Source organism: Eurytemora carolleeae, unplaced genomic scaffold (assembly GCF_000591075.1).
Source record: "Eurytemora carolleeae unplaced genomic scaffold, Eaff_2.0 scaffold194, whole genome shotgun sequence".
Lineage (NCBI taxonomy): Eukaryota > Metazoa > Arthropoda > Copepoda > Calanoida > Temoridae > Eurytemora > Eurytemora carolleeae.
Window position 1 is genome coordinate 245,034 of NW_019396489.1, and position 23,912 is coordinate 268,945.

General features: G+C 33.3%; 1 protein-coding gene across 1 annotated transcript in view; it reads left to right on the forward strand.

The window, feature by feature from the left end:
- LOC111704226 (uncharacterized) overlaps positions 1–23,186 on the forward strand; it is a 42,703-nt gene extending 19,517 nt beyond the window's left edge. Inside the window, exons 7-11 of the mRNA XM_023476380.1 lie at positions 12,520–12,582; positions 17,437–17,514; positions 18,457–18,516; positions 21,501–21,581; positions 23,106–23,186. Coding sequence (XP_023332148.1) covers positions 12,520–12,582; positions 17,437–17,514; positions 18,457–18,516; positions 21,501–21,581; positions 23,106–23,186 — 363 coding nt within the window. The remainder of the gene's footprint in view (positions 1–12,519; positions 12,583–17,436; positions 17,515–18,456; positions 18,517–21,500; positions 21,582–23,105) is intronic.
- The last annotated feature ends 726 nt before the right edge of the window (positions 23,187–23,912 follow it).

The window sequence follows — 23,912 nt, forward strand, 5'->3', positions numbered from 1 at the left end:
CCCACCTAACCCTTCCTAAAACGTATTCATTAATACTGAAGAGTGAACCAGGAATTTATACAGCTTGTACGGAACATTACCGCCAAGTCTACGTAAACAAATACAATGGATTCAAAACCTAGTGCTTAAAGGGACTGAGCGTAATGTTTACTGATCCATAATGCAAAGATGGCAGGTCCCTATTTACAAGGCTGTACTCTTAGTGTTGTCTAATCAAGTATAATTAGATATCCATGTTTCTGTTTCTGTTTTTTTTTATTCGCAGGTTCTCTGAGAAAGTAACTTGCGTTGCGCATTTCTTGCTTATACGATGTATGTTTTGCTTAAAAAGTTAAGGTTACTTCTAGACGTCTCAGCCTTGCTTACGATGTATGTTTTAAATTAAGAGTACTTCTAGATAGGCAGTGACAGCAAAAATGTCAAAAATATGAATTTCCCAAATGCCTTGGTATCTGGGAAATTTCCCAAATACCTACAGATATTTGTGGGTGGTATATTTTAAAGATTTTGGAAATTTCTCAAATGACTAGAAATTTCCAAATTCCCAGGTATCTGGGAAATTTCTCAAATGCCTAGATTTTTGGGAAATTTCCCAAATGCCTGGGTTTCTCAGAAATTAGCCAAAGGAGTTGAGTCTTTGACACAAACTCGGATTTTCTAATACCTATATGCAACACAATGTCGTAGACCTTAGATATTTCAAACTATGAATTATGTTAGTTATTATCTTAGTTTGAAATATCAAAAGTCTACAACATCAGTTTCCATAGATATAGGGATTAGACAATTTGAGTTTGTGGCAAAGACTCAATTCCTTTCCGGGTATCTGGGAAGTTTCTTTTTCTTCTAATGCATTTTAAACCATGTCAAAATTGTCCTGTGCTGTGACAAGTATTCTCTAACTTACAATCAAAGCTCTCTGAATCTATTTCTCTACCGAATAATGATGAATACTGCAAATCGTAAATGCTATTCTGCAAGAATAACTAGAAAAATATAGAAATACAGTTCCTTTAAGAATTTAATCTGCTAGGAGGGGGGGGGAGGAATATGAATTTTTACTCCTTTTTTGTCTACTTCTTGCTTTGTTAGGTATTTTGATGCCAATTTGAATACATGAATGCTCTGACATTCGCGTTGGGGGTTGAACAATTACACATTTTTGGAATGTTTTTTTGAAGGATGCAATTTCGAAAGATTATGTTACAAGCGTAATTTCAAGGCATCTTCAATGCAAAATATCACAATTCGGCAATGTCCAATGATTATGTATGAATTAGATATCAACGTTTTAGTTTTAGAAAACTGATTTTTTATTATTGTGAATTCTCATTAAAAGGGACTTGCGAATTTTTACTGCATGAAAATATTTAGGAGTGAGAAAAAATAAACGCTTTAAATCATAGAGAAGTACAACGTTATCTTTCACCTTATTGCATATTTATTATATTAAGATTTTAAGCACGTACCCCTCTGACCCTTCAGTAAATGTAAATTCAACCTAAAGTCTGACCACGTCAACCTTGTTGCACCGGCTAGTCCTATTGAGTGTCTGCTTCATTTCCCCAATGTCCGGGCGATACAGTACAATCTGGGACCGGAAAGGTTGACCCGGCAGGGAAATTCAACTGTACTACGACTGCCCGTGTAAGGGTAGGTTGTTAATCGGCATTGAGGGTCATCTGAACTCAAGTTTGCCAGTCTCTTTCAGGAAGTTTTAAGGTTTCTTAACACCCACTTCAACTTATGTTTTAAATAAAAGAGTTGAGTCCAGAGTACAGGATTATTACAATTATTTTGGTTTTTAGCTTACAGTTTCAAACAGTAAGTTTGTTATCTAATCCCTTATGCGGTTCTGTGAAATGATTCTTACTATAACGTTCTTTCTAAAATGTTACTAATTTTATTTCAGAATGCATTGAACAATTTCAGACTGTTTGTTTTATTTTTCCAGACTATCAGACTCGTCGCGTTTGTATATATATACATATCTACAATCTCCATGTTCAGTGCTTAATCAAATTTAAAGATAGATGATATGATGTTCCGGTTTCAGGATTTGAGAGCTCGGTACAAAACTTTAAATTTTTTAATACTACTTCTTTGCACCTGGATGATGTAAACATTTGATTTTTCAAAATTTTGACCTCATTGGCTTTATTGCAAAAAGTTGAATAAGAAGTATAGAGTTAAGAGAGACCATACCATGCACTTCACATATGGCATAGGATCAAAGGTTTGGATAAAAAATACGTAAAAAATAATTATATGACTATTATTGATAACGCGTTTAGGAAATAATGATTAATAATTTACTTTTCGAGAAATGTTTAGCAAGTTTTTAGGATTTGTTCATTTGAAATTTGTAAAATGTAAAAACACATTTGAGATTTATTTAAATATAAAATTGATCTCAGTGTACAACATGTATAATTTACACTTTTTTATATTTCTATTCTATAGACTTTAAACAGATTCTAGACACTAGACTATTGGATAGAGTTCAGACTAATTCAAGATAACAACAATTATAAATTTCACGGTTCACACTGCCCTAGTAAATATAAGAAGATGGGGTGAATTCTTTTCCAGTCATTTGACATTCATGATATTATTTTGCAACTATTCACACCATTTTACATTCATGATATTATTTTGCAACTATTCACACCATTTTTGATTGTAGCCAAGCATCAACCATTGATCTGACTTTTTAGACGCGTCATTTTATAAATCTATAGACATAAAGATTTTACCTATAATCCGGGCCATTTTAGTGTTTTTAAATCAATAAAAACTGGGAAAACTGAGAAATGGAAACTAATGTGAATATTGTAAAATGTTATAATATTGTAGACGAGACAAATAGTCTGGACTTCATCCTAAACTTGGACAATCATAGAACACTTAGAACACAGATAAACTATGTTCAACTTTAAGGGACTCGTCCCCAAGGGTATCCATGAGAATCCTCACTAGAATTCAGCCCAATTGATTCAGCCGTTTGGCCAGTCATAGCAAACATATAAATGAACGAAGATTATCATGCTATTTTTTTTTCAAAACGGAAACTTTTACAAGTCATAATTATTTTCTGGACCTCTGTCCTTTTTTCATCTCATAGAATTTAAGTTTAAGTTGAGTTTTTCATTTTCAAAATGTCTTTCACGATCTCTAGTTTAAATTCCAATTATTACAAACATGACAGTATAAAAACGTCGATTTTTTAGAAGGAGAGATAAAGCATCTTACACTTATGCTTTATATCAAAGAAGCCAAATATTTTGAATTTACCGTTCAAATTTTGTCCCCCCCCCCCCTAGATTTTTTCTGTATACGCCCTTGCTGAAGCGTCCGGGTCTAAAGTTCTCCAAGTTCAGGTTCAAAGTCTAAAACCTTGCAATATGTTAAAGTTACATGATTTTACCAAGTTATGAAACTAGGGTTTATTGGGGTTAAATTTCAATAAAGTATTTTTCTTGGCAGTTATGCTGACAGTTTGTATCGCTATAAATAAAATACTTACCTAAACCCTATTGCATAGCTGCAGATCCCCCTCTGCCCCTCCCCCTCATAAAAATGAGACTCAGAAAGTACAAACTTATCCATGTTACCAATGAAGGATAACAAAAAGACTACCTGAGCCGGCGATTTAAGAAATTCAAGAAAACACAACTCAGGTCTAGGCTGTCGTTGGGCCTTGTTTACGGCTTGAGCTTTCGGATTTAAGTTGCATCTGATTTTTCATAGAGTTGAGTTCATAAACCGGTTTAATATTGTATTTGGCGGATTTTCATGTTAGGAATCGGCAAATTTTCATTGAGTCGAGTCTTGTAAGTCGAGTCTAAGATCTCGCTGCTGTCAATCACGTGACACAAGCTGTCGTCACTCGTCAGAGTTGGGTCTAAGATTGGTTTTAAGGAATTTCGACCCGAGCCAAAGCTTTTAAATCGCGGGCTCTGAAACAAAAGTATAAATTCCGTACAGTCGTCTATGAAGATTCAACATTTGAGCCTTTGAGGTCAATCCTGTATCGCAGATATATCGTGATCAACCTAAACCCCATATGCTGTAACTTGGAGACGTTAGTATAATGCAGTGCTTTACAGATAAATGTTTATCTATATCGCATGTCAAACGTCAAACTCTTTATACTGTGAAATAGACAGAAGACTTTTAAGCAATATTATGTGTATTTGATGCCGTTCTATCAACTTATCAAGTGAAATGGGTCTGTGGCCTGTGCACACTGCACAATTACTGTGTTTCATATTTATAACTTATAGACTTCCTTTCAACAGTGTTATTGGGCCCTAATTATCTAATAAGAGTTTAAAGTTGAGTTAAATCTTAAACCCCCCCCCCCTACACCCCAACCCTTCTTTTCGTGTAAGGTTTAAAAAAAGAGTTTATATTATGTAAGAACAAATAGTTAATATTATGTAAATTGCAATGTTTTGTAAAATCAAATGTTGAAAAAAAAATGATTAAAATATAAAATAACGAAATTACGCAATTTAACATGAACTATTCAATTTTAATTTTGTGTTTAATTACATTTAAGTAAATCATTTTTTCAGCAACATTTTTACTAAGTATTTACACTTTTACAGCATGTCAATGTAAGCCAAGAGAACACAAGACAACAGGTGATCCCCTGATCTCGAGATTAAAATTTTAAGTTTGAAACTCAATTAAAAGGTGAACATTTTAGAGAAAAAAACTAAAAAGTATCAGTTGCATGTAGGGTTCTTAATCGTTTTTAAACGATAGTTTTCGAAAACAATCGCGTTTTTAAAAACGTTTTTTTAATCGATTGCTTGAAAGAAAAAAAATGAGTTTTATAACAATTAATTTCTATTTTTTTTTCAAAAGGATAAGTTTATGAATGTTGTCTAAAATGTTTTTTTTTATCGAGAGGAATACCCTGAATGTTTTTTGGCCTAAATATTTCTGATCTAAGGATTTTCCGACCAAAAAATGTATAATTTTGTTTTAAAGAACAATCGTCAAAAAATTAAATAACGACATGGTCTCGTTTATAACGAAACGATAAAATTTTTCAAAAACGTTAGTTTTTTAAAGAGATCTTCTCGTTTCCGATTTTTTCTTTTTGGTTTTTAAAACGAAACGATCGTTTTTTTAAAAGTGAAAACGATCCATTCCTAGTTATATGCATGATAACTTTACAACTGTTGAATAGAAAAAAATACAACTAAACTTAAATTAAGGTTTAAAATTGTCCATTGAACAATAAACAAATCAACGGTGTAGTAGTGTACAGGTCTATTTTACTTCAAAGGATGAATTTTAGGCTTAAAAACATTTGCTTTAAAGAAACATCAAACGCACACTGATTGCTTAAATGTCCTCTTACCATGTTCCACAGTTTTATGGATCTCACTGTATCATCATTAATGGTAAAAGCGGAAGAGTATAATGCATGTCGAAAGATTTAACATTAATTTCTTAGAACTTTCTATCAAATATCTTTCTATCTCTAAAACAATAACTAGTTGATGTCATTGGCTTTATTCTGAATTAGTTTTGTTTATTTTGACATAGATATGATCTTAGAAAAGTTTCTGATCTATTGGAGCATACAAAACCCTGTATCGTGTCGTGCTTGTTGCAAATTTTATTTTAAAAATTGAGGTCTGAGTTTAATTCAACTGTTTTTTCGTATTTTTTCATTACAATTACCAGCTCATATAATTTCTAATCTAATGTGGATTTAAGATATTTACTTTTTTAAAGAAATCTTGTTTATGTTTGAAAATTAAATTTGAATTTTAGTAATCTCTCATATATAGCTTTCCCATTTTTAATAATTGTAATCAAATTGTCATCTTTTGTGGGTAACCCTGTATACTAATCTTGAAAAACCTGAGGCTATTCGATTTCGATCAAATTATAAGTTTTCAGCTCTGGCCAAAATTCCTGTTTGTGTTCCAACAAGGATAAAGATAGGATCTGCATTGCAAATTCTTACAACCCTTTTAACGACTGAATAGAAGATTTATATTCGGTGAAAAGGTACATTCGACTGTTTATTGCCCTAACTTGTTTTATTTTCTACTAGGTTTTGGGCGCTTCGCGCCGATCTTCTATTTCAAATTTTAATTGATGTTCACTCTTTCAGTATTTTCTCTTCGATAAAACAACTCCAAAAATGTTCGTGGATTTTCAAATTCAAAAATCCAAAATAAATTTGGATATTTTGTACTCTTGACCAGCCATAAACCTTCCCTGGGGTCATGTAATGTCACAAAAATCTGTATTCCTGATGGTTTCAGCTGTTTTGACGTTTTTCGGTCACAAACAAACGGACAGACACCCAAAGTATATATAAAGATGTAGTTTGTTTTTAATCTTTGTGAAGAAACAATCTTAAGAATAAATGTTGAACTAACATCTACTGTTTTACTCTACAGAGGTTTGGTTCCATCACCATCACCGAATTTTAAATGTAGTTGTAAAATCCGGGTTTTAGATAATCACTCTGCCATCATGCATGTAATATTTAGATAATCACTCTGCCATCATGCATGTAATATTTAGATAATCACTCTGTCATCATGCATGTAATATTTAGATAATCACTCTGTCATCATGCATGTAATATTTAGATAATCACTCTGCCATCATGCATGTAATATTTAGATAATCACTCTGCCATCATGCATGTAATATTTAGATAATCACTCTGCCATCATGCATGTAATTTTTACATAATCACTCTGCCATCATGCATGTAATATTTCAAACTTTCCGTTTTAATTTGTGGGAAAAAGATTCAAGTTGAAAACTTAGAGTTACGTAAGGTCCATAAAGCGGTATGGTTGGTTCAGCTGTTACGTAAGGTCCATAAAGCGGTATGATTGGTTCAGCTGTTACGTAAGGTCCATAAAGCGGTATGGTTGGTTCAGCTGTTACGTAAGGTCCATAAAGCGATATGGTTGGTTCAGCTGTTACGTAAGGTCCATAAAGCGATATGGTTGGTTCAGCTGTTACGTAAGGTCCATAAAGCGGTATGGTTGGTTCAGCTGTTACGTAAGGTCCATAAAGCGGAATGGTTAGTTCAGCTGTTACGTAAGGTCCATAAAGCGGTATGGTTGGTTCAGCTGTTACGTAAGGTCCATAAAGCGGTATGGTTGGTTCAGCTGTTACGTAAGGTCCATAAAGCGGTATGGTTGGTTCAGCTGTTACGTAAGGTCCATAAAGCGGTATGGTTGGTTCAGCTGTTTGACCTTTAATTAATACAAACAAACAACACATAATGAAACTCTAACTTATATGCCTAGTTTTTTACAACTTTGAGATATAAACAGTTCAGACATGTTCAAGCTGACAGTCTTATTTACGACAATTGTCTATTATAGAACTAAACTATGTTGTAAAGTTGTAATTAAAAAATAGAAACAATTCCTGGTCACATATCTCAATACCTGAAATCAAAATATAAAAATTCCAAGCAATATTAAAAACTTTAAATACAAGAATCTAGAAATAAAACAAGAATATTGTGGCACTGCGCGCACTAATCCTTGATAAGTATTTTTTACACCAACTTAAAAATTTTTTTGGTGCTACTTTCGAAACTAATCCAGAGAGACATGGTAATAAAGTCCTACCATTTTGAGACTATAATTTATAGGACTTGTTTACTAAAAATGTCCTAATAATCTAAAACTAAGGACTATATTTCCAGTGACATTTTGTCCTATATAGAATTTCAGAAATTCTTGTCTCCTGGTTTTTTTCCAGAAACTGTTTTTCCTGTAACTTTCTTACTACCTTCACCATCCTAGGCTGCGGGTGTAGACCATTATCACGTAAACTTCAACATAGTACATCCTGTCATCATATTTTAATCTTTAATGCAGAATATATATACCCCTTTATATACTTTAATATTTGGAATAAAACGTCAAACAAAGAAAGCATTTGATACCAATTACAAAAAATCTTTAGATAACAGGTGAAAATGGGTTTTCAAACTGAGACTCTCTGATGTTTAAGCTGGACCCCATATTTGGACATGTTATACTGCCCTAATAGTACACTTTCTAGGGTGCAGTGTAAATTAAAACATGTCAAAAAGTTTTTTTTTGTAAATTTTCGTCTTCAATAAAACTCTTGAGAAATACTAAAAAATAAAAAACAATTGTTATAGTTTCAGAGCTATTTTTTTTCGTATATGTAAGCATTTAACAAGTATTAAAAAATTGAGTTACTCTTTGCCTAATTGACTCAAATTTTCTAATCCCATATCTAATTGTAACATGACGTTGTAAAACTTTGATATTTCAAATTCAGATTATTTGATCTAACAGAATTGAAAGTTCAAAAAGTTTAACGTCTTCGACAGTGGGTTGCAAAGATATATGGATTTGAAGAAAAGATTATGGTGATACAAATCTAAGTAATATATTTTAAAAATTCTCACTGCACCCTACTGGCAAAACATGGGGGAACGAACAATGTTTTACAATACATACAATACACACTATAAAATATAGCCTTTTTCCTCGTAAAATTTGGTAAAAAGACAAAATTATTTACGTAAAAGTTAAACTGTTTTTCTCAAAGTTTAAAGCAATTTAAAGATATTTCAGAACTGAGACAAAATAAAAGTATAGATTTTAAAAAAGTTTTAAAAACTGGCAAAATTATGTAAACACCTTGACACCAAATATTTGCATACTGCAAATAAATGGCAATTCTATGGTTTATCTCTAAAAACAACCTATAAACATTTATCGGCCCTTCAAGTTAAAATTTGCTGGACTTCGATCATATTAGCCATGCACATTTTAGGGGGGGGGGGGGTCAATTGAAATTTGATATCATTTATGTAGTAACGCCTTACTCCATAACAAGTTCTGGAAACGTATCTATCCAGGTTCAACCCGTCCGCTATCAAAGTCAACCAGGACACAACCCACCTGGCTCTAAATGCCACACATGGACACAAGCGTAGCTATCCAACAAGCTTTTATCAAACAGGATAACACCCACCTGGCTCTGCTTGTCACACAAGGACACAAGCATAGCTATCCAATAATCCAGGCTCCAAATGCCGGACAGGGACACAAGCCTAGGTATGAACAAACTATATATATCAATCCCAAATGATGGGGACGATCCAACCAGGTTATGTGAACACAGGGTTTCAAAGACACAAGCCTAGCTGTCAACAAGCTATATTTATCGATCCCAGCTGATGGGGACGATCCGACTTGATCATATCAACACAGGGTTTCATGATTACTCTCTCGCAGTAATCAGTACAAAGTTACTCTATAAACTGACTTAAATTTAAATATCTTACATCACAAGTTAATGTGAATTGAAGTAATTACAACTCCTACATCATTATCTATATCACATAATTAAGACAATCATACAACGTATTTACTGCAAAGATAAAGTTTAATGTACGTATTTACAAGAATAGCGAGAAACATAGATAAGCTATCTCCACACATGTTTATAGCGTAATTTAAGTATATCACATGATTTAATCTAATCCTACGTATTCAATTGAAATACAGTTTCAATGCATAATGTCATTATGTATAAGTCCACAACATACATTGTTAATATTGTACATTGTACTGCAGGTTTACAGAATATCATTTGAACACGATCTTTGCTTCACTAATAAATTACTGGTAAACTGCATTTGAATGCTTATTAATAAATCTCTTATTTAGCAACACTTGTGTAAGCGACCCCCCCCCCCCAAATAAATTTAACTTTAAAGAAACCATAAATGCAAATAATCAGTTATCAAAAACAAAAGTATGTATAAAATTCCAACAGGACCAGACAAAGTAATGGAAGTACGTAATTACAGAAATGAATGAGTATACCCAAGTTTATTGCCATCTAGCTATCACAATTATTTATTAAAAGGTGGAAAACATATTGTTTATTAAATATTAAATCAATGTTTCCTTTAGAAAATGTATTTATGGCAGTTATCGAAGGTATGGAAAATACATTTTAAGAACAATTATAAAATCCAATTAATTAAAAAAATAAACATCACATAAGCACTAAAACAACTTTCTAAAAGGGTGGGTCAGCGTAATTATAAATGACCCTGAATACAATGACGAACGGCAATGTCCGATTCACAACGATGTGTCCTTGAAACATATATCTAGTAAATAATATGAAACTGTAGTTTTTATAGGACATAAAATAGTTTCCTTCTGGTAATATCTAATTGGTTTCTTCATGTAATAGATACATGGTGTCCCTCGCAACATGACAGTTGTTGAATGTCTTCTTCCACATACTGTTTTAGATATAAATGACTTTTTGCAGTTTATTTCTTTAAAAAAATGTTTAACTAATATATATTTTACTGTAAAATCAATTTTACTATAAGATATAAAAAGTGTTATTAGTCTCTTTAGTATCAAACAACTTATTAAATTATGGAAGACGGCATTTCAAACTATTCATCCACTGTCATGTTTCGTGGGACACCCTGTATATTTTTTTTTTGGGGGGGGGGGGTCAACTTAGGTGCAAACTTTTGATTCTTCAAACTTTCCGTCTTTTTGATCTACCAAAATTCAACATTGGGTTGCAAAGTATTAAAAAATTGGAGTTTGTGGTAAATTTTTCTTAAAGCTCTTCAAACTCGACAATTCGAATAACCGTTGCTATCTTTTCATGACTTTTCTATGATCCAAGAATTCGTTCTTGATATTAACGTTCACGATTTAAGACTGTTTTTTTATCAACAAGACAATTGTTCCCCATTTATGACGCCCAGAGTCCAAAACTTTAGACAGGGTATTGTTATGAAAACCAGGTTTGAAACCCGGGTTTCACGAATGGAGTTAGGCAGTTTTGTGGATATTAATATTTTTGTTATGAAATATTATTTTCTTTAGTTTCTTCATACTCCATTTTTTAATCTGTTTAATCAAAATCTTCACAAATGTTAAGACCCCAAAAAGAAAACTCATGAGTTTCGTTCAACGATACTCTATTAAATTGTGGGCTCCGTCCTAATTTGACCGTTTGTCAAGAGTACTATACTTCTGAGCATACGCTATAAACCCCCACGCGCCAAGAGAACCTCAGTCTAATATTTTTCCAACTTCAAGCCATTTCAACTTTAGACAAGAAAATACAAACAGAAATAGTCCCCGGTTGAATTTGACAAGTATTTTATAATCTTCAGTTTACCTTTTAATCGGCCATTAAAATATATCCGCCCTAACGCAAAGCCCGAAGGTCAATTAGGATTTTTCCAAATACTTCTAAAAACAAAGTTTGCACAGTGAGATACAGGAAGAAGGTCAATACGAGGGCAAAATTTTAACAACACTTTTAATGTTATCTGCAGTCTCAATATCTAATAAATAATATAATTCTAGAATAGTTAATAGACTCATTATAGCTAAAAGGGTTTAACAGGGTTTGACTATCTGTTATGGCGAATTTATGAAACCATTATCTATAATTTTTTTTACTCACAAAGAAAATATTTTTTAAAACTATCTACAGAGAACACATAATGTGACAAATAAAGATCAAAAATCATTTCACATCTATCTCACTAAAAGGGGATCATTCATTTGATGCCAGCTATACCCTTCAACCTTTTAAAGTTTGTATGTTTACTGCAGTACATTAATGAAAGCACATGTGTTTAGGGGGTGAAGTCTAAAACATTGAATATTTCAATTGTAGCATGTTGCTTGATATATTATTACCGATCGTAATACATCAAATTGTTTATGTTCTTAAGTTTTAAAAAGATTATAATTCCAACAGCTATAAAATGAACGACATAGAGTCAATTCGTTGAATATGTGCGCGAAGCGAAAAAAATGTTCTTCTTTGTGTCTTATTACGCATTTGCTAGTGTCGAAATTATAGTATGCTCATATATATGTATGAAAGTACCCTAATTTACAGTTTAGTCAATTTTTTGTAATGCACTCCACTCCAGGGGCGTACGAGAGCATTTTTGTATGAGGGGGGGGCACTATTGATACCTTTTTTAACTATGTAAACTATTCGATCACATCACACATCCATATAACAAGTGTTTATAAATTATTTATGTAATTTTCTTCAGTGGACTCATCAGACATTTCCTCTAAATACTGTGGTTCAAGGGATGGAAAATAGAGATGAAAACGTTTCTTAAAAATTATCTATATTTTCATAGAAACGATACATATCGTATTATAAATAATGATATCAAATATATTTTCACTGAAGGCAGTATTGATTAAAGCTTGTTAATGAAGGTTTTTTAGTTAAAGGCAACAGTGGGATTTAAAGTATTTTTCAAATGGGTCCCCCCCCACCCCCCTCATACGCCCCTGCTCCACTCCACTAGTCCTTTTTGTCCAATATAATTGAAGGTCTGTGTAGTCTAAAAGCAATACTTAATTAATGGATTGTTTTAATGAAAGAGTAATTTAATATAGGATACTGTTTACAGTCCCATGGAACGCATTTATATTCTCTCTTTTTTAGTTATCTGACTTGGAGAATCGAGTGGAAGATTCCGAGAGCAGGGCAGATACAGCAGAACAAAAGGTATTATTATTCCTGGTGTAATCATCATAATTCTCTCTTTTAAACACAACTCGGCTGGAAATGTGGAATGGAGTAATTTATACATGAAAAATAAGTAGCTATACACAAATATGGTGTATACATTTATTATCTACATGTATAATATATACATGTACTGGACTCAGGGGCCTTCTAGAGTTTACGCCCTGGGGAAGTGGCTTTTGTGGTTCAATCTCCCCCCGTTGCGCTAGTTGTTCACCCCATAAAAGATGTCGTATTAAGAAAAATGGAGGTCTACAAATTGAAAGAGTTTAGAAATTATCTTAAAATGTAAAAGCATGTCTTTTGAAAAAAAAATATGCATAGTTTGTATATAATATGTATGGGCGTCTTTGTATATGTATAGTTTGTATCTTTTGTAGTTTGTATATAATGTATGTTAGTAAGTATAAAATTGTGGGCTTAAGGGGCAGACAGGGTTCCAGGCAAACCTTCCCCCCACCCCTGGAATATCAAGAATAAAAATGTACTTGAAATATGAGCTAGCTTAGAATGAAGTATACCCAGTACATGAATGTATACTTGAGTTTAAACCTATATATATCTTCGATCGGGAAAAGGAGGGAAGGGTAGGGGGGGGGGGGAAACTCCACGGCACCTAGGTTGGTTCAAAATCTGCGAAAGAGATCGATAATTGACAGTCGACATGGCGGCCTCTAATCCCCCGATGGTAGAGTGTACTGTGGCCGTAGGGACCCCTACAGCATTATAAAAGTAAGAAAGTATTTCAGCAAGCAAGACTGCTAAATCTGTATCGTATTAATGGTATTTTTAAACGTTAGAGAAGCAATACAATTATTAAATCAATTACGTATTGTGTGACCTTAACCTTAGCAAATATTTACTATGGGTCCCTAGAGAACCATCCTCTGTACGAGTCAGCTGTATGCTTTCAGCTTAGTGAATAGTGTTTTTAAAAACAAGTCTTTTCTCAGTTTAAAATGATAGAAAATGCCAGGGGTGTTTTTATAGATCAACAATTCTGGGCATTAAATGAAAAATAATCACGTATTTAATAGAGCAGGTACAAAATACAACTCTTAAATGAAATCAATAACTAAAAGTTATTTAAAAAATTAAAATTACAAAATATTTTTAGCTTTATTTTTATCTTGGAAGTTCTAGGGTAATTTTTTACGGTTTAATATAATGATTTTATTAGTTTTGAGTTGTATTTTCGAGTTAGCTACTAAAAATGTGTATACTGCATAACATCAAATATCAAAAAAAGAAATTTAAGTTATAAATAACGGGTTCCCCCTCTCTCTCATGCTTGTTATGTGTTTATGGACTTACATGAAAAAAGATCTGGGATAATACTAGTTTAATTCACGTTATTGTTAAGTATCCAACTTCAGTAAATAATTATACAAAATTGCATCAGTTAGAAATAGCCATGCAAAACTCCAAAGTATATAATTAAACATACCCACGTTAAACAAAAAAGTATGGAAATTCATGGCCTTGAACCCCAGTTAAACCGTGATGGTGCCTCTCTCTGTTCAGGTTGCTGTTAGATAAGCGGGCTTGCAGTCATTAACGTGGTTGGGGTTCAACATAGTTTCAGTAGAAGTAAATATTTCCATTTACTGATAGCGCCGATGAAAGGATTCATATCTCTGATTGGATAATTAGATATATAGAAAGATAGATGTTACCGCATTACTATTTCTATTGGTTCAGAATAGACATCAAACACATGACTGAACAATGATTGGATCAGGCGTTAATGGACTCGGTATACAGGAGTAGGCTATATAATCTTGGTTTCAGTTAGATTAGCGTGGTTGCTTTTAGACTAGCGTGGTTGCTTTTAGATTAGCGTGGTTGCTGTTAAACTAGCGTGGTTGCTTTTAGACTAGCGTGGTTGCTGTTAGACTAGCGTGGTTGCTTTTAGATTAGCGTGGTTGCTTTTAGATTAGCGTGGTTGCAGTTAGATTAACGTGGTTGCTTTTAGATTAGCGTGGTTGCTTTTAGACTAGCGTAGTTGCTTTTAGATTAGCGTGGTTGCTTTTAGATTAGCGTGGTTGCTTTTAGACTAGCGTGGTTGCTTTTAGATTAGATTTAGATTAGCGTGGTTGCTGTTAGACTAGCGTGGTTGCTTTTAGATTAGCGTGGTTGCAGCTAGATTAACTTAGTTGCTGTTAAATTAGCGTGGTTGGAGTTAAATTAACGTGGTTGCAGTTAAATCAACGGTGTTATAGCGATGTTACAGCTAGATTAGCGTGATTGCTGTTACACTAGCGTGGTTGCTGTTAGAATAGCGTGGTTTCTTTTAGATTAGCGTGGTTGCAGCTAGATTAACTAAGCTGCTGTTAGATTAACGTAGTTGGAGTTTAATTAACGTGGTTGCAGTTAAATTAACGTTGTTACAGTTAGATTAGCGTGGTTGCAGTTAGACTAGCGTGGTTGCAGTTAGATTAGCGTGGTTGCTGTTAGATAAGCGTGGTTGCAGTTAGATTAACGTGGTTGCTGTTAAACTAGCGTGGTTGCTGTTAGATAAGCGTGGTTGCTTTTAGACTAGCGTGGTTACTTTTAGACTAGCGTGGTTGCTTTTAGATTAGCGTGGTTGCTGTTAAACTAGCTTGGTTGCTGTTAGATAAGCGTGGTTGCATTTAGACTAGAGTGGTTGCTGTTAGACTAGCGTGGTTGCTGTTAGATAAGCGTGGTTGCTTTTAAACTAGCGTGGTTGCTTTTAGACTAGCGTGGTTGCTTTTAGATTAGCGTGGTTGCTGTTAGACTAGCGTGGTTGCAGTTAGATTAGCGTGGTTGCAGTTAGATTAGCATGGTTGCTGTTAGATAAGCGTGGTTGCTTTTAGACTAGCGTGGTTGCTTTTAGATTAGCGTGGATGTTTTTAGACTAGCGTGGTTGCTGTTAGATTAGCTTGGTTGTTGTTAGATTAGCGTGGTTGCTTTTAGAATAGCGTGGTTGCTTTTAGATTAGCGTGGTTGCTTTTAGACTAGCGTGGTTGCTGTTAGACTAGCGTGGTTGCTTTTAGATTAGCGTGGTTGCTTTTAGAATAGCGTGGTTGCTTTTAGATTAGCGTGGTTGCTAGCGTGGTTGCTGTTAGACTAGCGTGGTTGCTTTTAGATTAGCGTGGTTGCAGCTAGATTAACTTAGTTGCTGTTAAATTAGCGTTGTTGGAGATAAATTAACGTGCTTGCAGTTAAATCAACGAGGTTACAGCTAGATTAGCGTGGTTGCAGTTAGATTAGCGTGGTTGCAGTTAGATTAGCGTGGTTGCAGATAGATTAGCGTTGTTACAGATAGATTATCGTGGATGCAGTTAGATTAACGTGGTTGCAGTTAGATTAGCGTGGTTGCAGTTAGATTAGCATGGTTGCAGTTAGATAAGCGTGGTTGCAGTTAGATTAACGTGGATGCAGTTGGAATAGAGTGGTTGCATTTATATTTTCGTGCATCTGGTTTAATAATGATAAATATGTGTTGAAGGTTGCTGCAGGTTGCACACCAATCTCAGATTTGATAAATACCCAATGCAATAATGAAATAAATAAAAATCTGGTTATTCAACTCAATATAAAACAAATAATTTGAAAACTATGAAATCACAAAAGCTACAGTTTAAACTAAAATTTTGAATATTTTTCTGTTTTAACTTTTCATACAGACATGTTTGCAAGCATTAGCATTTTGTAGAATTTTTTGACGAGGAACATCAAACATTTATTGTGACATTATTGTACCGGGGGATGAAGGAGAGGGGGGATTCCCTATTATCTGCAGTCAGCACCCCTACAGACAGGATTAAATTGAAAATTGCAAAAACATCTTTTTAAAATCCTGTTATAATCTAAACTATCTGCGCACATTTTATAAGACTCGGATGATATATCCCCCCCCCCGTCAAGAAAACAAATAGAATGCCACCCAACACTCCTTATCTCCACAAACAAAATACCCTCCCCCTCCCTCTAAGAGGGTGCAGAGAAGATTAAAAATTGTTTTGTAAACAACGAAAATTATTGAAATGAAACATTTGCTAATTGGAAAAGTGAAAAAAGGAAGAAAAGTACATATCAAAATTAACTACCGGTAAAATGAATGAATAATATGACAACATCTGTCGGAATAAGGAACTTTTTGGCGTGGAAAATAAAACTTTGAAACGGTGGGAGTTCACTGGTGGTAATGGTTAAAGATGGTTCCCCCTTAATAGCGTTGTCCTTTCACATCTATACCCTAGCTTGGCCAATGGCCTATGTTCATTAGTTCGAGTTTCGACCTGTCTAATTCTGATCGAAATGTCGAGTACAAAGATAGACATAATGAACAGAAGCCGCTGCCGACCAAAAGGAAGGACAGCTAGATAGAATATATTTTACGACGGCCAAATCTAGGAGTGTGTTGGAATGATCCAATTGTGTAGACAATTGATAGGATGTTTACGACCAGGACTTTTTTCCATTGTGAATCATGCTTTTTCACTTGTAAGAGCATAGAGGACTTTTTTTCCGAGGACTTTTTTGTATAAAATCATACTGGAGCCAGAAAAAAAGTCCTAGAAAATAAAGTCTCGACTTGGTAGGACTTTATTTCCGGAGACTATTTAATAAAAGGACTTTTTTCCACAGGACTTTTTTAGTGTGAAATTTTAGGACGTTTTCCGGAAACTTTTTTTCCCAGGACTTTTTTGGCGGTTTTACCTAATATCAATCAATCAGCATTTGGGATCGTATTAGATTAGATGGAATGATATGGACCCCTGTCAGCGATCGTTCTTCTAATCTAATCATTTTTAATATTTAGTAAGTTTAATTTAGTCGTCCCCCTAACGCACAAAAATTGTTTAGGTTCAAATTCTGATAAGACGACTTGAGGAAATAGACTGGACTCCGTCGGAAATATCACAACAAGCGGAAACTTTTCAGGTTTGGTGCTGTACAGTGTACAGTGTACAGTGTAGTGTTTGTACAACCATTGTAGCAACACTACATGTATAGTTTAACCCACAAAGGATGAGGCTGCAAAGACGACCAAAATCTCTGTAAATATAAGGATTCCAAGATTAAATTTAGTCTTCTGTCTTGAATATAGTCTTCTAAAGGCGTAACTAACGAGTTGACAAAGAAAGAAAGAAGTCTGTAGTTGCAGGGTTTCATGATTTTAAGGGAACAGACAGTTTACGTTCCGTGCACTCGTCTCTCAAATCTCATCCTTTGTGGGTAACTCTGCAGAAATTGATTTAAAACTGTGTCAACGTTATACCAAAACTTAGAAATATGAGATTTAGTACATATTGAAAAGTTTTTATCAGATCACATTCAGCAAATACGCAACGAATCTAAAAATTACTATAGTCGATGACCCAGTGGAGCCTAAACAGCTTGATCAGAAAAAGTACATGACCTGAGCTGAATACTTTAGAATGGTGGATATTGAGATTAATGCTTGATCGTCTCTTTTTCTTAATACCGAGACTAATTTAATCTTGTACTTGTATCTTAAAAAGTGTATAAAATTCAACCAATCAGAGTCGCGTATATGAAGCCGATAAATTTGAAATTTTGCAAGCCATTTAAGATTAATATACAGAAACAGGAGGAACTCTCTAATTTTAAAAACCAGTTTTTGATTTTTCTGTACTATATCCAACAAAGAACAGTTTAAGAAGAAAATCAAAAGTGTTTCCAGTGGATACTCAGATTCTCTGGATCCTTTTTTTCCAGTGCGGATCATGTGTTTCAAAATTAAATGGATCCTAAGCACTGATTTATTATGAACACTAAAATTTGATTATACAGTTCCAATGAGACAATTTAATGTGTGAAATATATTTCGGTTTGAAAATGTTTTACAAATACTATTTCTAGAAGTTAGTAATGGAGAAAGAGACCATAATAAAATCCTTAGAATCAGAAGTGGAGTCACAGGTTAATATTTATAAAAGCTGCTAGAATCAAGGAACATATCTAAAACCAAATTATAATTATTTGTTTAAAGTGAATGTAAGCAGAATTGACTCTTTATGAAAAGATGGCAATATGGCTGATTAACAACGGTACCCTTGAAAGCTTTGTCTGATCAAATACTAATTTGATATCAATGTTTTTTTCCTTTGAACTGTTTGTTTTCAATTGCGGAATTATCGGAATGAAACATTTTCGAGTCAGAAAAATGACGTTATCTTTCAAATTTTTGATCAGATTAAGGTTTTAAAGATTCGGTTGGACTCGGCCATGACATTTTGCATGGAGGGTCATTACAAATCACGCTCACAGTCTCTTTAAGAATCTTTTCATAAAGGAGATAACAAAAGTTGCAAAGTGACCTATTAAATATTAAATATTAAATTTTTAAACATTTCATTTGAAGTTTAAATATGAAGGAAGAATTTTGAAATTTTAACTTTTGAAATATTCACCTTATGATGTATAAATAAAACAGTAAAACATAAATCTAAGACCCCAGGTTTACTTCAAGTACCACAAAATCCGCCATTATTTTGCCGTTTTCTGTTTTTTTTTCTGTTCAAATTAGTGTACATTAAAAAAGGCACTATGGCATATAATTTGTCTTACACAACATTTTTCCTGCAGAGTAAGGGAAACATCATTTGTCGTACACATCATTTGTCCTACACATCATTTGTCCTACAAATCATTTGTACTACAAATCATTTGTCCTACACATCATTTGTCCTACAAATCATTTGTCCTACGAATCATTTGTCCTAAAAATCATTTGTCCTACACATCATTTGTCTTACACATCATAAAATATATACACATATATATAACTGATGTTACATTCTATTTATATTGAGCAAGTAAATATACGTACTAAGGGTAAAAAACGACATAGGGTCAAAAAAGTAAAAACGGGCATTTTTTTTTTGTTGAGAGACAGCCAATTATTTACCATTTAAGAGGGCGCAGCGCTCGGCCTCTAGCCAATCTTAGCCGCAGCGCTCGGACCAGAAATTGTCTAAAGCCAACTTAAACTAAATTAAGGGGAGAGGCAGCATATTATTTACCATTTAAGAGGGCGCAGCGCTCGGCCCTTTAGCCCATCTTAGCGGCAGCGCTCGGCCCAGAAATTTTCGTAACCTAACCCAATATAAGGTGAGATGACAGTTTATTATTTAACATATTAAAAGAAATTCAATTAACTTGTTAAATAATTTTATAGAACAAATGATGTTATAAATTGTTGGACAAATCATTGTATCCCCTCTCTGTAGAACAAATAATGTAGAGTGCAATTGCATTGAAGGACAAATAATGGTTCTCTCTTTATAGGACAATTGATGTGAAGAGTACAATTGAAGTGTAGGAAAAATGGTGTTATTCCTTCTCTGTAGGACAGATGATTGTAGGACAAATGACCGTATGATGATTGTAGTTCTAATGAAAAAGAGCCTTAAAATCATTCGTTTAGTCAATTCTTAAAGTTTTCTTTTCGGCCACCCCTGGGTCACCACAATCGTTTTGATCGGTTTAGTCGTTTTGACGATACCAACAAACAGATGAGTCAAATAGATAGGTATTAGTGGCTATGTAGTATGTATGTCTAATGGTAGAAGCTTAAGGTTACAATATAGTGGAGAATGTTATAAATGTCAGAATTATGCAACAACAGCACAGGGGCACTCAAATATATGTATGTGAAAGTACAAAGATTTAACTTTAATTTTAAAAAGTAACCTATAAAATGTTTTAATGTTTAATGTTTAATGTTGCCACTAGGCTCCTACCCCCCCCCCCATAGGTTATACAATATATTTCCCCTGTATCTACGCTTATTTCATTTTCAAAGATAGGTAATCTTAGAGGGAATGTACCCAATAACTTTAATTTCATATCATCAACGCGCGCGCATGTGCGCTCTTCAGCCGGTTTAGGAAAATTAGGTCGTGTACCTCTTGCAACCCCCGGATATATTTGCTATTTTTAAGTAAGTGCTTGATTACTCAATTTAAATTATTTCTGCAGGGTTTGATCATATCGTGATATCTCGAGGAATAAAATTAATAAAGTTTATAAAGGTTTGCACAAACTGGAAATGAAGGATCAATGCGTTTAACGATAAAAACCAAGTAATCAGAGAAACGGAGATGGACCCGTAATATTGTGAAATAAATAAAAAATTACATTTAAGCGTGAGTATTTGGTGTTGTTGTTAAGCCAATAGCTTTATTGTTTTGCTTGAAAATCAGTTGCAAAAATAAAATGCATATTTGCTGTGTTGGATGCAAAGAGAATAGAATATATATAAGGGTGGAATTTAGACAATCCCTCGGTATGAATTTTGTCAGTCCCTTTCAGCCGGAAAGGAAGTTCAAAGTGTACAAATCATGTAAATGTTCACAAATTATATGCAGTAGAGTACATTAATACAGTATGTTCCCTAGACTATTCATTTCAATTTCGAATTTTTAAAGCTGTTAAATAAACTTTATAATGAATAAGGTGAATAAAAAGCATCATTTTATTTTTAGTTATAACGGAAAATCATCGTTTGTAAAGTGAAAGGCATAGAGTCTATGTGAAATGATCATTGGTCAATTATGAAACCAGCATATTTCATAATCTGGTTTTCTTTTAATATTAATTTTAGATTGTCTATAAAATGATGTTCCAGGGCCCAAAAGGTTATAGCATAAATATGTGAAGTACACCTGCAGTATGGAAACAGTACAACAAAATGGCCGTTTTACACTTTTTTCTAGTAAATTCCACTCTAATATTCTATTCTCTTTGATTGCATGTTAATTGGGCTTTTTAAAAAGTATAATTAACATTTATTCGGGCCCTACTGTAACATTCGTTCAATTTTAAAGATATAAGCAACATTTTAAGATTTAAACCATTTTTCAAAAGTTTGAAGCGTTAAAATTAAATATGTGCGTGGATAGGACTGGGTGACGAATAAATTACGCGAGCTTGAGGAACAAAATACGCATTTGAAGCAACAGAATGCGTACTGCAACCAGCAGGTTAGTGTACTGCAAAACGGTAACAAACAATACATATAATAAAAGTCATATTAGAACAATTTATTTGAAAAAAATCTGAATTTCTTTTCTATAAAGTCCCAAGAAAAAATTATAGAATTACAGAAATAGTTGCTAGAGAAATTAAAACGGTTTTTTTCCAATTATTTTTTTCTTCAAATTTTCAACTTTGCTTAGAGTTTTCTCCGTAAAGCCGTTTATTCCAAAATATTTCTTTCATGCAACTTTATTAGATGTATTTCTGCAGTTTTGTTTAAAGCTTTAAAGTTTTGAATTTATGAAAATATCTTGAATTGTTTTTATTTATATATGTCGCGAAATGAAATTTACAAACCAACCTTTGTCCAAATAGATTTTATAAGACAAATTTCAATTTTTTAAATTTAAAGAAAAAAACCTGTGTAAATACTCTAAATTTAAAGAAAAAACCTGTGTAAATACTCTAAATTTAAAGAAAAAAACCTGTGTAAATACTCTAAATTTAAAGAAAAAAACCTGTGTAAATACTCTAAATTTAAAGAAGAAAACCTGTGTAAATACTCTAAATTTAAAGAAGAAAACCTGTGTAAATACTCTAAATTTAAAGAAAAAAAACCTGTGTAAATACTCTACATTTAAAGAAGAAAACCTGCGTAAATACTCTAAATTTAAATATTTTACGCAGTTGTGATTTGAGGAAACATGATAAAGAAACATGCATTGAGCCGGTATATGATCCGTTTCCCTATACCTATTGCTACAAGTATTGCCAAAATATGAACCGTTTCCCTATACCTATTGCTACAAGTATTGCCAAAATATGAACCGTTTCCCTATACCTATTGCTACAAGTATTGCCAAAATATGAACCGTTTTCCCTATACCTATTGCTACAAGTATAGCCAAAATATGAACCGTTTTCCCTATACCTATTGCTACAAGTATTGCTAAAATATGAACTGTTTCCCTATACCTATTGCTACAAGTATTGCCAAAATAAATGGGCAATACTAGATGTCCACTGCGCATTGACAATCCATGTATATCCATTCACGTATTAATAGATATCGATGCGTGGATTTTCATATCCTGATCTAGCGCAGAATACACGTGTATAAGATTTATGCGTAATATAACTATTTGTATCCAGTAATATGTGAAGAAAAACATAGAAACACTTTCCAATGAGAGAGGGAAGGCACACCGCACCCGTTTTTCGGCCGAACCGCAAATGAAGTAACAGAATAAATCTGGTCGATTAAGTTTGTGACGGCTTTTGCGGTCCGGATTTTATCGAATTTTATAGCAATTTTGTTTCAATTCAAATGTTCCTGAAAAATATAAACGGAGGGGGCAAGTTTACAGAAATATCGAATACAAGTTAAAAAGTTATTTCAATACTGGTTCATTCTTTGGTACGTAACAGCCAAGAAAGTTCTATAAAAATATTTGTTCTATTCAAATATATATTGATCTCAGTTTAGGTCAATTAAAATATTAAGTCTTGGATTATAATGTTTTAACTAGATGGAGTTGTTAAGAGCACAACTAGAACGAATGCAAGAGGATAGAAGAACCAGAGACAGTCTTGAAGTTAGTTTCATTTAAATCATTTCAAAATTCGTTTTAACCTTGTTTCCGTCAATTTATTTTCTAAGCTTTTTGTGAAAAGTTTTAGAGAAGATTTAAACCCTTTTTCTACTACTTCTTGACTTAATATTCTCAAAACTTATATTTATTCACTGCATGAGGTGGAGGGAAATGAACTGAATGTAAATAGAATTACTTTTACATTTTATACTTAATTATTTTTGATCACGCAAGAAAGTAAATATTGTTTTCTCATCTCATCTCACAAAAACATAATGGAAAAAATAATTCATCTTTGTCATGAATTATTTCGTAAATGGAATATATTTTAGAAATTGAATCTACCTGGGTTCTTTTAGATTTTCTTAAATACTGAAGTGTTTAGTCTCTGCACCAACTTATATTCCATCCTGTACCAACTCATATTCCATCTGTACCAACTCATATTCCATCCTGTACTAACTCATATTCATGTACCAACTCATATTCCATCCTGTACCAACTCATATTCCATCCTGTACCAACTCATATTCCATCCTGTACCAACTCATTTTATGTCATTTAAGGATTCTTCAATCGGGAGTTTGGATGAGGAAGGAGGAAGTGAGGAAAGGAGGGGAAGTAGGGGAAGAGGATACAGGAAAACAGATCGAAGAAGTGAAGGAAGCCTAACTTCTCAGTCAAGGAATCTTAACATTTGATAATATTATTATTAGTGTATTTATCTATTTTTTTTCTTTTTGG